General features: G+C 38.8%; 1 protein-coding gene across 4 annotated transcripts in view; it reads left to right on the forward strand.

The window, feature by feature from the left end:
• Positions 1 to 16,489, forward strand: part of SLC26A7 (solute carrier family 26 member 7) — a 255,412-nt gene that overhangs the window by 148,728 nt on the left and 90,195 nt on the right. For 3 of the 4 annotated variants that reach the window (XM_058564573.1, XM_058564571.1, XM_058564575.1), the window contains exon 3: positions 12,329 to 12,439. The exons of the other annotated variant lie outside the window; for it this stretch is intronic. In XM_058564573.1, the coding sequence (XP_058420556.1) occupies positions 12,329 to 12,439 (111 nt within the window). The remainder of the gene's footprint in view (positions 1 to 12,328; positions 12,440 to 16,489) is intronic. 4 annotated transcript variants of the gene reach the window in all.

Consider the following 16,489-nt stretch of genomic DNA (forward strand, 5'->3'; position numbering starts at 1 on the left):
ACATCTCATTTATTTAAAATATTAAAAGATGGAAAGACAAGGAGAAAGTCCTTCAAATTGATCTACTTCAAGACTGGGAAAACCAGGGGCCACTGTTGCAGTCTCTTTCTCTTCCTACTCAGGGGGTCTCAGGGTCTGAAGTAAATTTGGTAAGAAGAAACAAAAAAATGCATGTGTCACGTATATTTGAGTTTATACCTGCACACATGCCTCTGGTTCCTGTCATCCTTGGCCACCACACGAAATCTGGCCCTTTCTCAATCATCTTTCCTCCCCTTCTCTTCCTCTATCACTGGGAGTATATGCCCTCCTCCCTGGCTTGCACTTCCAGTGAGAGCCTCACAGCCAGCCTTTACCAGTGCTCCCTCAGGGACCTCTCTTCCTCAGGAAACAGACGGGACACTTTCGAAATGTTCACGAGACATTCTGTCTGTCTGTGTGTCTTTCTTAAATGCTGGTTCTCCCACTCAAGGGCATTATCTTCTGAACACCCCTCTCAAGTAGAGGCTAATCTTCTCCCCCTGCCCTGATAATCCGTGTATAAAACACATCATGCTCGTATTTACATGCCCAATATCTGTCCTGTTCAGTAGTGCGTCTCCATTTGCATGTGCCCTTCCAAGGCCAGTTGTCTACAAGGTCATATATTTTTGTAAAATTTCCAAAGATATTTTAACAAACGTTGATTAAGAACACTCTATCTTCCTAATCAACTTCCCTTGAGTCATATTTCTAATGTCGGGTGGCATTGGAGTGGTTGCAGATATTTTTGTGATCTGGCTAAGAGGAAGTTGCCACAAAAGGTTGACACTGACTGGGATTAAATAAAATGCATCAAATGGTACCATAACAAGGACATTGTCAAGAAACTCGTTAATTAATGTCTGCAATTCTCAAATAATATTTAAGTTTCTGCACAAGAAAATTTGAAATGCCTTGAGATCTTATAGCTATCAAGAATCTTAATAAATATTTGACAATTTGAATTTAATATATTATTAACTAGTTATAAAGCTAAAATAAAAATTTCTAACATCAATATTAAAAAACAAACAAATAAACAATACTACCTGAGTCTGAATCTCTAGAAATTACAGCCTGAGTCAGAAGGCTTATGTGCTGCTTTATCATTAGAGAGTGCAAGCCCAGAGGGCGGGAGGGAGGGACAGGGAGGAAGCCGGCTACCCCTAAGGGGGGGCAGATGGCTCTGTCATTGGGGCCGTGCCCCCAAGAAGGTATCAACTGCACCTCCAGACCATCTTTCAGTGGGGAGAAAAGGGGGAACACGTATTCACTAGCTCATTCTCTCATTGGTCAAAGGCTCACCCTCGAGTGCTCCTCTGAGTTGGCATGAGTGAGTTGGGGCATTGACGGAATCCCAGAGCAGGTGTCACCAGAGGAATCCTAGGATATGAGAGAAAGAGGCGCTGTCAGATTGAATGGCATGGAGTCAGAAAGCCCCAGCAGAGCTACCAGAGACAGGCCAGGCCAACCACACCTGAAATGTGTATTAGAAATGTCTGATATGCAAGAGGAAATCCAAAATTATCTTTCTATTCTTCTCTCAATGGAATATCTTAAAAAATCATTGTGATATGAAGAAGTATCCAAAGAATATACAGCCTAAAAGTATAAGGGGAAAAATTATATATATATGTTATATACATATATATATAATATATATAATTGTATATACAGTTATATATAGATATAAAGGTATATCAGGCAGTTAATAAAAATATTATGTTATTTTTTCTTCACATTTGATCATAGAATTTGTTAGCTTTTTAAAATTTATAATTTGGTGTGATTTCTTATTCTAAATAAATATTTGCCTTTGTAACTAATTTTATGTTGTAATTTTATCTTTGTTCTAGGAAGCCTCCAAAAATGTATGAGATTTAGGACTCAGAAAACCTGAATCTACCCCAGTGCTGAAGTTTGTCCTATCTGGAAACTAATAAGAAAATAAATAAACTCACTTTTCTTGATCCCACGTCCCCATTTGGCACCACTGCTTTCTCTCTCTTCTCTCCGCAAACAAGGTTTTTCAAAGATCAGTTCCTGTCTCCTGCTGCTTCTCCCTGCACTCAAATCCATTCATTCACCTGCTCCCAGTTGGCTCCTACACCCTCTGTTCCCCAAGAAGTGCTCTTCCTGAGGTCGCCAGTGGCCCCTCTGTTATCCAAGGACATTTCTGTTCCTTGTCGTGAGCGCCGTTTCTGTGGAATTGCCACAGCCTCTTGGTGCAGCTGCTTCGTACCCTTTTCTCTCAGTCATTTTCCCATGCGTCGGCAGTTCCCTCACTGCGTGAATGTGGGTGTTGCCCAGGCCTTCAGCATTCTGCTTATCTTACTCTGATCTAACCAGTCTCTTTGGGTGACCTAATCCAGGATGTTAGCTGTCTTTTATGGGGTTCCTGCCATTTCACTCACATCCAGTCAGTTGCCTTTGGCCCTATGACATGTTCCAGGAAGAAAGTGTTCTGTGCTAAAGCCACGGGCCATGGAACTGATTTGTTTTTTAAATGTGTGTGTGTGTGTCTGACACTTCTTTATATATGATGGAACTGTATTTCCTTGGGAAATGCTGTCTTTTTCTCTACTGCCACTACCTGAATATCCGTAGTAGCTTCCTAATTGTTCTTCTTCCTGCCAATCTTGTGTGTCTTCCATATAACTGTTGTAGTGATCACTTAAAAAGGAAACCTCGTCACCTTGCTTCCATTAGAAAAAAATCTCCTAGTGGTTTCTATAACATTCAGATTGCTTTAAAAAGTCTCTATCAAAAACCTATAAATTGTATAGATTTTATGAACTCTTTGTACAAGCTGAAAAAAGTTTCAAAGATGTGTAAAAAACACCAGTAGCCTCCTTCTTGGAATTTTATGTAAAGTATCATATAGAAAATATAAGCCTACAACTTGTTTGTCACATCTAACACTATATAATGGAACTTGTCTCCAGATTAATGGATATGGTTTTAGTTCATTCTCTTTAGCAGCTGCATAATATACCATAGTACCCTTGTACCAACATTTACCTAACCATCTCCATATTGTTGGGCATTCAGGTCATTTTGATATTTAATCACTACATAAGGTATTTTAATACAGTATTAGGTATAGACTCATGTAATTATGTATTCATCTAACAATTTCAATATAAGTGTAATGGAATTTCATTAAACATGTATGCATCCTGTGCTCTTCTCTAAGGGATGCTTAGGTGAAGGGAATGCAAATTTCCAATCGGCCAGGTTGAGCCTTGTGTCCATACTGAGCCATGTGTCTACACCTAGAGTTTGGAGTAGGGGTCAACTCCTCTATTCTCAGCCCATGTACTTTAGGTGGAAGGAGAGACTTCCTGGAGGAATTGGGGGTGCTGGTGCCAAAAGAAGGGACAATGGAGTTGAGAGGCTAAAACACAGCAAATGTTTTGCTACAGGAGCTGATGACCTGTTCAACCAGTGGCAGGTGGGTGACATTGCTCCCATGTTATAGACAGGGATTTCATCCTATGGGAGCAGAGGAGGAACAGAAACACTGAGGCTCTGAAGTTTTACATTTGTATATGTTTATTGGTGCGATCTGATTCAGGAAAAATTGTTAGCCTGAGGCTGTGGTGGATGGCTTTGATCAATTTGGAGCACTTGTCCACTTTGTTTATCCTATGAAGATTGTACACCCCACCTAGGATTGAGAAGTGAATATTCTCAGCAATGTGTAGAAATCAGTAGTAACTAATCAACTTGGATTTCTAAGGACCCAGGGTTTTTCCAAATAGAATCCACGTATGAGTGAGGATATGTCTCGGCTTTGCTTCTTCCAAGGAGCTAAAAGTCAGTGTTTTGTATGACGTACAGAATCCCCTTTGTTCAGCCTGACAGTCACCTGCCCAGAAATGTTCCACATGGTGTGTGAGTTCTGACTTTGTATTTGTATGTGCATGTGTGCCCAGATATCCGAAACTAGTTTTCATTATTAGATTTATAAATGTACCAATTTTGCCTCTATTCCTGGGACAAATGACTCTTCATTTGAAGAGGAAATGAAATGTGTGGCTGATAGGCCATTTGTAGAAACTAAAGATTCTTATCTTCCTACTGTCCCAATGTTAAGAGATTCCAGCTATTTCCACTACCTCCTTTTGAATCAGAGAAAATATGAGATTTGCTTAAAATTAGAGAAAGAGAGACAGAGAAGGTCAGGAGGGAAGAGACGGAGGGAGAGAGAGAGATGGGAGGGGGGAGACAATGGAAGTTCTGCAAGGGAAGGGAGGAGAGAATTGCCCAACACCTTCATATTTCCTTAGATAGCAATCCCTGTTTTCTACTTGTTCACCTAGAAAGTGCCTCAGGTTCACCTGGCCTTCGCTTCCTTTGCTCATAAGCTGGCCTTTCATTCTCATTGAAAAGGCCACTCGTAAGAACCTTAAGTCAGTGATTAAGGAACGCAGCACAGGATTGAATCTTTTATTTCCTTTCTTTATTTCCTCTCCTTTTATTTCCTTTCTTTGGGTCTTATTGTCAGTATTTTTTCCAAATTCCAAACTCTTTCTCTTTCTCTCATGGAATTATTGTTACTGAGCCCTTATTCGTTGGAATGAGGACTTTTAAGAGCTTCTTTTTTGTGTGTGTGTGTGAGGAAGATCAGCCCTGAGCTAACATCCATGCTAATCCTTCTCTTTTTGCTGAGGAAGACGGGCCCTGAGCTAACATCTATTGCCAATCCTCCTACTTTTTTTTCCCCCCAAAGCCCCAGTAGATAGTTGTATGTCATATATAGTTGCACATCCTTCTAGTTGCTGTATGTGGGACACCACCTCAGCATGGCCAGACAAGCGGTGCGTCAGTGCACACCCGGGATCCGAATCCGGGCCGCCAGCAGCAGAGCGCGCGCACCCAACCGCTAAGCCACGGGGCCGGCCCCCCTAAGAGCCTCTATCTTTAGCAATTCTAGGCTCAAAATGAGTTCTGCAATGCATACAGAAGTCCCTCTGGTGCTCAATGTTCAAGACGTCTCTCTGCCACCTCTACTCCCGACCCCCAGGCAGGTATAAGAAATAATTAAGCTTTTGTCATTGGCTAACTTTTACTCATATGAAGTATCTTTACTGAGGAGGTGTTATTTGGATAATACTATGATTTATTAAGTGGTGTGACTTATTGGGTTAAGAATCTCAGTTTTGGTTTTAAAATAAATGTCTCAAATCTGAGAGTTCCTCTTTCGCCATAGCCAAATGCAGTAATTTATCTGTGAGCCCAACATTTAGAACTGAAATGAATTGTTTGGTTTCTGTTTGGCAACTTAAAAAAATTTGAATACTGCTTTCACATGATTTTGAGAAATGAATATATATATATGTATAGTTTTTTTTTAATTGGCCAAACTAAAAGCTTCCCATTTTTGCAGAAGGTAGTGGAAAACTATCAATGATTCTCTGAATAACAGTTCCTCAGTCACTGGTCACAGATAAGGTGGGTAGATCCTCCAGGAGGGAGCCCCTTTTTCTAATTTGCACGAGGGTACTGAAAGATTCTAGCAGCAGCTCTGTTTAGATGCAGGCTGGGAGAAGAGCCTGGGTTCAGCCTTTTTTGATATTTTTGCAAATATTTTCTTTCTTGTGTACTAGAAATTGGAGACACTAATGAGACAATTAAATTGTATCTCTTCCTGTGGAAACTCAGTTCTACAGAGCTTTAAAAGATTGATCACAGTTCCAAATGTGGTTGACCCATCTTTACTCACATCTGCTTTAGACATTCAATAGGCTCCATTTCCTTCAAGTTATAGAAGCTGAGTCCTGAGAATATTTCCCTTGAGACTCCTGCAAACACAATTTCTAGAGACGGTACCACGTGTAATATATATTGGATGGGGCTTACACTTTTACATCTGAATTTTGAGTAAGGAGTCTTCAAAAGACTATTTCTTACATTTAGCAACTTAATCTCTAGACACATTATTTAGGAACTAAAATTGCTTGGATGCTATTTTTGATGACTCAAAATACCAAATTTAAATGATATTATATAGCTTTAGGGATTATGAATTAGTACAAAGGTTGTAATATTATTTAATATTTATTAAGGACAAGTATTTTCATCCTGTTCAGAATGTGAGGTTGAACTCCCCAGCATCAAATGACCTCTGACTTTCTGTCCTCCTCCCAAAATTGGCACTGGTATGTTTGCTAGAGCTGCCGTAACAGAGTATCACAAACTGGGTGACCTAAACTACAGAAATTTATTGTCTCATAGTTCTGGAGGCTAGAAGTCTGAAAAGGTATCAGCAGAGTTGATTCCTTCTGAGAGCTGTGTGGGAGAATGCCTCTCCCCTAGCTTCTGGTGGTTTTCTGGCATCTTTGGTGTTCCTTGGCATTAGAAGCATTACCCTGACTTCATCTTCACATGACGTTCTCCCTGTGTGCTTGTCTGTCTCTTCACATGGCATTCTTCTATAAGGGCAACAGTCCTATTGGATTAGGACCCCACCCTATGCCAGGATGTCCTTGTAGGGGAGGAATACTATCCTCTACCCACTCTGGGTCCTCTCTGGCTGGGCTGCAAATTAAACTGACATAAGACAGAATAACAGGAGAAAATCAAACAAAACTTTATAACATGTATACATGGGAGAGACCCAGGAAAGACTGGGTAACTCCACAAAATGGCGGAGATTCTCATCTTAAATACTATCTTCAGCTAAAGACAAAGGAAGATATGGGGGTGGGAGGAGTCAGCTATGGGAGAGTACCAGAAAAGCACAGTAAACAAGAATAAGGTTTTGTTTAATATGCAGATTAAACATATTATTATGCAGATTTAAGTCCTTGCCTTCCACACTGATGAGTTTCTAGAGATAAATTCATCCCCCCTTCTTCCTGATACAGAGAGGGAGACACCTTTACAAATGGAGATTTCCCTTACAAATGTAAATGTCTCTTACAAAGGATAACCTCTACTTTTACTTGGTTTCCAGAGCTTTGATAAGAATGGGCTTAGCAAGGACCCTCCTGGTCTATCCATACCCTGAGTGATCTATGGTGATGGCCTGTCCCCTGTCCCCCCTTCTATCTTAAATTCTTTTAGGCAGTTAGTGGGGGATGAGGGAGGTCAAAGTTTCTTTCAGAGTCTTCTGAGCCTTTATTGTCTTCAGCTCGAAATAATCCACATACCAGAGTGGCACATCTTTGGTCAGTCTGCCCTGAACCCCATCAACCTCATCTTGACTAGTTACATCCTCACCGACCCTATTTCCAAATAAAGTCACATTCTGAGGTACTGTGGGTTAGGACTTCAACATATGAATTTGGGGGGGGTCACAATTCAACCTATAACAAAACCCAAAGGTGTTTTATGAACAGGCTTGATATTCTGAGGGCAGTGAATTCTACTGGAATAGTTGTCCCATTGACTTCTGGTAGCTGTAGTTTTCTGGGTAGTATTAGAAACTCCATAACCAAAAGCCTCAGTCTATAAAATACTGTTGTTCTTATCTTCAGGCCTGAAGGGAGTAAAACTAGTGCTTCTGAGTCTTAGCTGCCTGACCTCACAATCACAATAAAGATGAGGTCACTAAACCAAGAAAATATAAAAGTCCCCAACAGAGCGGCTCTCTATATGTAATTCCAGCACAATTCCCCACCTCAGATACATTACTCAATTTCTAGACTACCTTTTGCACTTCCAGGTTTCTTTGGTTTTCTGAATAATTGCTGTCATGCAAATCCACATAAAACTGGGCTGAAATAAATAAAAATCTTTATCTTAAAATATAAAACATCATCTTCTCTGTGATAAACAGTTCTCTTTCTCACCAGCCATGATGGAGTCACTTTCTAGTGATTTCAGCCAAGAAATTATATTAGGAACAGAAGCAAAGATTGAGCTACTTACCCGCTTTTGTGGTCTTCCTCAGCAGGGGTCAGGCACTGTGTCTAGGAAAGCCATTCTCACTGCAGCCTGGGTGGAAGGGCGGGGGGCTGGTGCTAAGTGTCCAGCTTCACACTCAGGACGCCTCGAAAGTTGGGTCGTGTTCACAGGCCCTGAAACTACTGATGATTTTGTTGTGGGAATATGGAGTCTCTTCTACTTCTCTGCTATAATGACCATTACTACACCTACGAAACATATTTTCCTTAAGTCAGACAGAGGAAGACAAATACTGTATGATTTCACTTATATGTGGAATCTGAAAAACAAAACGAATGAACAAACAAAACAGAAACAGACTTAATAGAGACAGTAAACAAACTGGTGGTTGGGGGGGGCAGTTTTGGGTGGTGAGTGAAATAGGTGAAGGGGAGTAAGAAGTACAAACTTCCAGTTATAACTAAGTCATGGGGATGTAATGTACAACATAGGAATATAGTGAATAATATTGTCATAACTTTGTATGGTGACAGATGGAAACTAGACTTATTGTGGTGATCCTTTCATAATGTATATAAATATCAAATCACTATGATGTTCACCTGAAACTAATAGGATATTGTATGTCAATTATACTTCAATAAAAAAAAAAAACGTTTTCTTAAAAATTGCGTCTTTCAAAGTCTTCTAGTGACGGTTTTTTTTTGTGGATATATCAGACTTGCATTACCAATACATGATTTTTGATCTTTAATAATCAACCATCTAAAGATCTCAAGTTTTAAGTTTTCTCCTCCAATCAATCTCTGTGTCTCTCTGTCTCTCTATCTCTCTCTCTCTCCCCTACTCTCTCTCTCCCTTCTCCCTTTCTCTCTCCTTCTCTCTCCCTCTCCCGCCCTCCCTCTCCCACTCCCCCCCTTCTATCTCGCTCTCCCTTTCTCTTTTTATCATTCATCCCCATCCTCCTTTGGCCTAATACCCATTTTGTTTTTTTTCTTTTATCCTTTTGTTTGTTGTGCTGATTTTGCTCTTATCTCAGTTAGATTAGGTAATACAAATATCTGTTAGCATTTGCAGCAATTTTTTCCCCAAAATGATAGAGAGTTGTAATTCTGCTCGGATTGAATTGAATACCCTGTTTTATTAAACATGGAGAAGAGTGTAGATAATTCTGCTAATTTGTGACTCTAACTCATTAATATTTTCAGCATCTTTGGAGGATTTAACATATTTTAGCTTGTATGAATGTGTGTATTAAAATATGTATGTAGCTTATCCTGTGAACCAGAATAATAAATGAATCAGAAAAAGAAACCTTTATCCACTCCCCTCTCCTTTTTGGAGGTCTGTGTGGGAGGAAGGCTTGGGTTTTGTAGTTCTTATTTATGGAAGGGGTACTTGAAGTTTTAAAGCACTGCGCATCGTGAATTAGGCCGTTCTCCTTTATTGTGGCTGTAGTTCATTGCCATATTAGCATAGAAATAGTTTCTCACTGAGGGTGAAGGACACTTGCTTAAAGTGAAATCTCAGTACCAGTGTTGTATTAGATAAAAGAGGTGTCTACAAAATTTCTAGTCTTTGAGGTGGTTCTTGTAGAATCTACCGACGTGACATTTTGCATTTATAGGTCTAGAGATCTATTAAAGATTTGAGTTAAATGTGTTTTACATGACTATTCCCTTTTTGTGTGTATGTGTGAGGAAGATCAGTCCTGAGCTAACATCTGTTGCCAATCTTCCTCTTTTTTGCTGAGGAAGATTAGCCCTGAGCTAACATCTGTGCCCATCTTCCTCTATTTTGTATATGGGGTGCCACCACAGCGTGGCTTGGTGAGCGGTGTGTAGGTCTGCACCCAGGATGTGAAACTGCGAACCCCAGGCCGCTGAAGCAGAGCACATGATCTTAACCACTATGCCACCAGGCTGGCCCCATGACTATTCCCATTTTAATTTGATAGGAATATGAGATTCAAAGAAATTCAGTTTTTGAACTAATTCTTTTATAGATTTTATTTGGGTTAAATGGAGAGAGAGAGATGAGGATTACTGTAGTAAAGCAAACAGATAAACGGGGTAGCTGTTCACAGGCAAGAGGAGAGAATCCAGCTTCTAGCTTTGTATTCACATTTGCTGTTGCAGGTAGAGTAGAGATGTAGCCAGATGTCTCCTCCAGCAAACTCGATCCTGTCAGTATTTACCACGTTCATCAGAGTTGAGTGTCCCTATGATTCATCCACGGTGCTTTTGCTGAATACGCGGCATGCCTATTTCCCTACCCCCCATCATTGATTTAGTAGATCTGAGTGATCTGAAATGTGGGCCACATTTTTTCTTACTTGGAAACACTCTGCATTTCTGTCTTTTGATAGGTAATTTTTATCAGGTGACTCATTCTGAAAATGGCTGAGAAAAAGTTGTTCTCTAGCTTTCCATATGACTAATGTAATGCACACAATACTCTTTGCAAAGTTGCTTACACTGTAAATGTCAGGAGGTCCTTGTTGGTGGGGGTGGGGGAATATCTAGCCTTCCAGTGCTAACCTGGCTTCAGGACCTGTGCTGCAACACCACCCTTCCCAACAACCAGATTGCTGTCTCTCATCCTGCTTGTATGAAATTCTACAACAGCCTCTGCACTGAGTCTTCTACAATCACTTTTTATTTATTTTCACCAGACTTTTATGAATAAGTTACCCATAAACAGGCAACCCAGATGGGTTTTTAGTTCTTATTTTTTTTGTGAGGAAGATCAGCCCTGAGCTAACATCCATGCTAATCCTCCTCTTTTTGCTGAGGAAGACCGGCTCTGAGCTAACATCTACTGCCAATCCTCCTCCCATTTTTCCCCAAAGCCCCAGTAGATAGTTGTATGTCATAGTTACACATCCTTCTAGTTGCTGTATGTGGAACGCGGCCTCAGCATGGCCGGAGAAGCAGTGTGTCGGTGCGCGCCCGGGATCCGGACCCCGGGCCGCCAGTAGTGGAGTGCGCGCACTTAACCGCTAAGCCACGGGGCTGGCCCCAGATGGGTTTTTAAAAATAAAGAAGGGAATGGTCATTGGTAGACCTTTCATGTATTTCAGTTATAGCCAAAATGTCTTGTACTGCTTGAAAAGATATGTGATGTACAACTAGAATTTACTTATTTAAATAAAATTAAACAACTTTAAAACAGTAGAAAGTATTGATATTGGAACCAGATTGCCAGGCTTCCTAGTGTGAATAAAGAACTGGCCTGTGGCCCTGTGGCCTGGTGGTTAGGTTCCACGCACTCCGTTTTGGCGGCCAGGGTCCATGGGTTTGGATCCTTGGGCACGGACCTACACCACTAGTCAGCCATGCTGTGGCAGCAACTCACATACAAAATAGAGGAAGACTGGCACAGATGTTAGCTCAGGGCTAATCTTCCTTAAGCAAAATAAAGAGGAAGATTGACAACAGATGTTGTTAGCTCAGGGCAAATTTTCTTCAGCAAAAAAAAACAAAGAAGAACTGGCCTCATATTTAGGTAATTTAGATTCTAATGCACCTCCTTCCTCAAGTTTCTTTGTGACTTGTAAAGTCCTTTATGCCCAATCAAACACCTATCATTAAGTTGTATAGACTTGAGAGATTTGTCAGAACCTAGCTTAACACACTGTTTAACGTCAAGGATCAGCCACAAACAAGATCACTTTAATGAAATCATACTCATGCATATTTTGGTCACGTTTAAACCACTAGTGGTCATTTATACATGTCTAGGAAAATTTTCTGTGTGCATATAACATACAAACTATGTAGGCAGTAGTATCTATAAGGAATAAAAATGAACATTTATGAGCTACTCCTTACTTACTCTTTGAATAAATAAAGTTGATTTTTTTTTCACTCTAAAAAATTGTACCTGAATATAGGCTGGGGTCCAGTTATGGGAAGTGCACGGGTTCACACATTGGCCCTGCCTCTGTGATACACACTCAGGCTGGCCAGCCAGCCAACCAGGCAACTTTGAATGTGGGTCTTTTTTTCCCCAACCTTAGTCACCTTCGTGTCAGGCTTCTCACCTGTCAGTGGTAATGCTACTAGTTCTGTCTATCTCACAGATGCTGTTGTGCGTATAAAACGATACATGTGAAAATGCTTCTCTAAGTGTGTGTGGAGATATTTTTTTCTATGATGTCATCACTTTTACCAGGAAGATGCTCTGAGCCAACATTTTCTTGTAGATATCTCTGTAATCAAGGGGAAAAGTAGTAGTCCAAAAATAATGGTTTTTAGAATTGAAATATAAATATGAACTAAGGAATGAATTTTATGTTATTTAGGACGATAATGCTACGCTTTCATTGAGCAAGTAGAATAATTAAATTGTTGTTTCTTTTGTGTTAAGTAAACCAATTTCTGTTCTACTTTGTAATGGACTGTATCTTGGGGTTATAAGATGATCGTAATTGCCTCCGTCTCCTTCTCAGGGTTGGCCTTTGCTATTCTCTCATCTGTGCACCCAGTCTTTGGTTTATATGGGTCTCTGTTTCCTGCCATCATTTATGCCATATTTGGAATGGGACGTCATGTTGCCACAGGTAATAATTTCTGTCTGTGTTTGTGCTTTTCATGTTACTAATGAAAGGGACTCAGAAGTGATCACTAGTTACTGATTACATTTCCAAAGCAATTCTAACTTTACTACTGAAAACCTCAGCAAATATTAGAGTAAGACATTTAACTTTCTGTGCCTTAATCAATATGTACTGTAATTTATTGCTATATTACTATGTAACCAAGGTTATTGTTAAAGACTCTTGGCATTTGTAAGTTGTAAAGAGACCATAAAATAAGGACAACTATTCTGAATTTACAGTGAAATGAGAGAAAGTAAGTACTTTGAGGAAAAGAAAAGACTATATAAAATTTAGTTGCTCAAATATTGAAAAATATTTTCTATGTAATCGATATTTGGACTAAATCATCTTTTAGATTTCTTCCAAATTGGAGTCTTTAATGCCCTTTAATTACTATGTTTCTTACCTTGCCTAGCTCTGCATTACCAAATAAACTGTGAATTGTCACAAGCAGTCTGATAATAGAGCACGCTGGTTAAAAACATGGGTTTTGGAGTTAGACCTAGGTGTATCTGCATGACCTTAGGCAAAGTTTTAGAGCTGTGTTTACTGCTGTCTTGATAGTAAAATACCAAAAATATTTCATGTGATTGTAGTGAGAATTAGATGAGATCATTGATGTAGAGTGTCTAATTTAGTACTTGCTACATAATAAGATTTAATAAAAGTTAGCTGTTATTACAAAAATAATCCCTTAACCTTAAATATTAAGGCAATAATAATAAAAATACTTTTAACTGGAAATATCCATAGAGGCATTTCTGTCTATTTTGTGCATGTAAGATCTCAGCTCTCTGTAAGTAATACTGTTTTGTGTCTATTTCTTCAGTGGTCAGTTTGTGATATTGACTGTATTAGTTTCCTATTTCTGATGTAACAAATGACCATGAGCTTAGTGGTTTAAAACAAGAAAAATATGTTATCCTACAGTTTTAGAAGTCAGAAGTCTGAAATGAGCCTTACTGGGCTAAAATTGAGGTGTCAGTAGGGCTGCATTCTTTTTGGAGGCTGTAGGGGACAATTTGTTTTCTTGACTTTTCCAGCTTCTAGAGGCTTCCTGCATTCCTTGGCTCCTGGCACCTTCCTCCATCTTCAAAGCCAGCAGTGTGGCCTCTTCAAATCTCTCTCTGATTCTGATCTTTTGCCTTCATCTTCCGTGTTTAAGGGACCCCTATAATTACATTGGGCACAACTGGATAATCCAGGATAATCTCCTTATTTTAAGGTCAGCTGATTAGCAACCTTAATTCCATCTGCAATGTTAATTCCCCCTTGCCATATTTATGGTACCGGGGATTAGGACGTGGATGCATTTGGAAGGCCGTGATTCTGCCTACCACATTGATACATACATTTTCTCATGCAGAAATTAACCCATAAAATAATGTTTTTATTTATGTAAATTTGGCTCCTTATATCAATTAACTTTGTCATGGGGGATAGGATCAACAGTTATCTGTCATTTACAGCACTGCTACCTAAAGCACAGTCACGCACGAACCAGCAGGAACAGTGTTACATGGGAGCTTGTTAGAAGTGCAAAATCTTGGTTTTCACTCCAGACCTACTAAATCAGAATAAACATTTTCACAAGATCTCCAGGTTATATATATATATAAATATAAAAATATTTAAAATATATAAATAGATAAATATATAGTATGTATGTGTATGTATATGTAGTTAAATTTGAGAACCATAGATGTACTATTTATTAGATGCTTTATTAAGAGCTTTATATGTGTTATTTTATTTTGTCCTAACACAACCCTTTTAAACAGACATTATTATGTGCATATTTATGTTGGAAAACAACCCCTGAAATTCAGAAAGCTTTCTGTGAGAGTACAGATTCAAGTTGCAGGTACATGGATCACAACCCAGGTGTGCCCAAACTTTTCTTCTTTACAACCAGTTGCTCAAGAATGCACTTTCCTTTGTGTTGAGGCAAAAGGAGAAAAGCAAAAAAATGAATTAGAAGTTCTTGAAGCCTATTTTTTCCAAATTATCCCGCTCCCTAATTTCATAACAATTTATTTTCATTGTCCAAAACATTTAAATACGTCATTAGCAAGAAAAAACAGGTTGTTTAAGAGCTGACGCCAAAACCTGTCCTCTGTCAAACAAAGGATAAAAGAAAACAGGTAAAAAAATTTGCCCAATAGACCATAACTACTTTAACAAGTCAAAAATACACAACCTGATACATACCTAAATGAACATTTACATAAACCACTTTATTTCCTAAAGAATCACTGTAGACATTTTACTGGTGGCATGGTTTTGAAATTACCATTTATATGATACTCTGTATTTAACAAATATTAGTAATAGCTATTGGAACCTTCTAGTCTACTAGGTAAATAATACACGTTTCAAAATACATTTAATTTACAGACTTAACTATAGTCACTATATCACACAATAAATGCTAAAGGCATTTTATTTCTGCATATGTACTTCTCCAAAGGACAGAGCCAGCTGGACCTTCTCATTTCTTTTTTATCCCAATATATTTAGAATTCTTTAGAATCAGTAAAGAAGAAATGAATATAATATATATATCAGGGGAAGTATAGAAACTAATTATTTTTTTGACTTTCCTGTGGTCTTAAACATAGGGACCAATTGAATCTCACGAAAAAGTTTCTGCAAACATTTAATATAGAGAAAATATTTATCTTTTAAATCATTTTATTGTATTTTATTTTGGTGTATATATGTGTGTGGGAGTTCCTACTTCCACTCTATTATTAAGAGATTGATGTTGCTTTCATAAAGAAAAATCAGTTTATCTGGGATTTTACCTCCAACTTACGTGGTCAGAATGTAATACCAAATTGCTAAATGCAGTAATAAATTATGCTAGAGGTACCTTTAAAAGCAAATAAATCAAAAGCCAGAGTGTAAAGACACCGAATGTACTGTTTTGCTCAACAATATGAATTTTTTTATTTTTATTTAAAAAATACGTAGATTTTGAAAAGGAGTAAATCACTGATTACTTCTTGTAACTGGCAAAGAACATGTCTTGGAATAAAAGGGAAAAGGACAGTATCCTGAATATGAATCCATTGGAAACAGAATTGTTGAAGATAACCCATATGTGACATTTTTTGGTATATACTCATCTTCTAAATTAGAGAAAATTTTTTAAAGAGCAAAATCTGTTCAGTAATTTAGAGAAAACATTAGAGAGACTGTACAGGGAACTCTTCAGAAGAAAAGAAAATAAGAAAACAATTATTTACTGAAGGCTTACAATGAGGTAAGACTTGTGATCAACGTTTTTAATGTATGAAATCTCACGTAATCTTTACCAAAATTTTGTAACTAGATAGTTTACCATCATCTTACAAATAAGGAAGCTCAGAGAGGTTAGGTAACTTGACCAAGATCACAAGCTAATATTCAGCAGAACTGGAATTTGAACTTGAGTCTGTCTAACTCTGAGGCACATATGCAGGCACTTTCTATTGGGCCCTGCTATCCACATTACTGTTAAGCTGCTAGATACTAGAGCACCACTGGTAGGCTTAAAGCCTAACTGGGTAAAAAGTTGAGAATGTGAGGGAGAGAGCAGAGAGTAATAGGGAGGAGATCAAGACAAGGGAGAGACCTATAAGATAGAGACTAAGGTAGACTGTCATCCACAATGTCCTCACATATTCACAGTGCCAGCATCCTCCATTGTTCTTAACTGTCTCAGAAACAGCAAAGCATCATCCTCGCTAAAGAGGCAGCACTCCCATATCCGTGTTGGCACAGTGGATATCACCACATCCATTGCTGGTAAGGTCTCTCTCTGGACACTTTCTTGAGATGTGACTCATTCGCAGGTGAGGCTCACTTTTCTTCCCCCAGCAAAAGCTTTTAGACAGTCCTTTCTCTCTTACCATTCAGTTCCCTCCTATCTCCTTCCAAATCCCAGAAAAAATAGGCCTAAACTCAAAAATGAAATCCAGAATATCTTTGTTTTCAATTCTGTAGTCATTTGTTCAGCGGCTTTTG

This window comes from Diceros bicornis, chromosome 21 (assembly GCF_020826845.1).
Source record: "Diceros bicornis minor isolate mBicDic1 chromosome 21, mDicBic1.mat.cur, whole genome shotgun sequence".
NCBI classification, from domain to species: domain Eukaryota; kingdom Metazoa; phylum Chordata; class Mammalia; order Perissodactyla; family Rhinocerotidae; genus Diceros; species Diceros bicornis.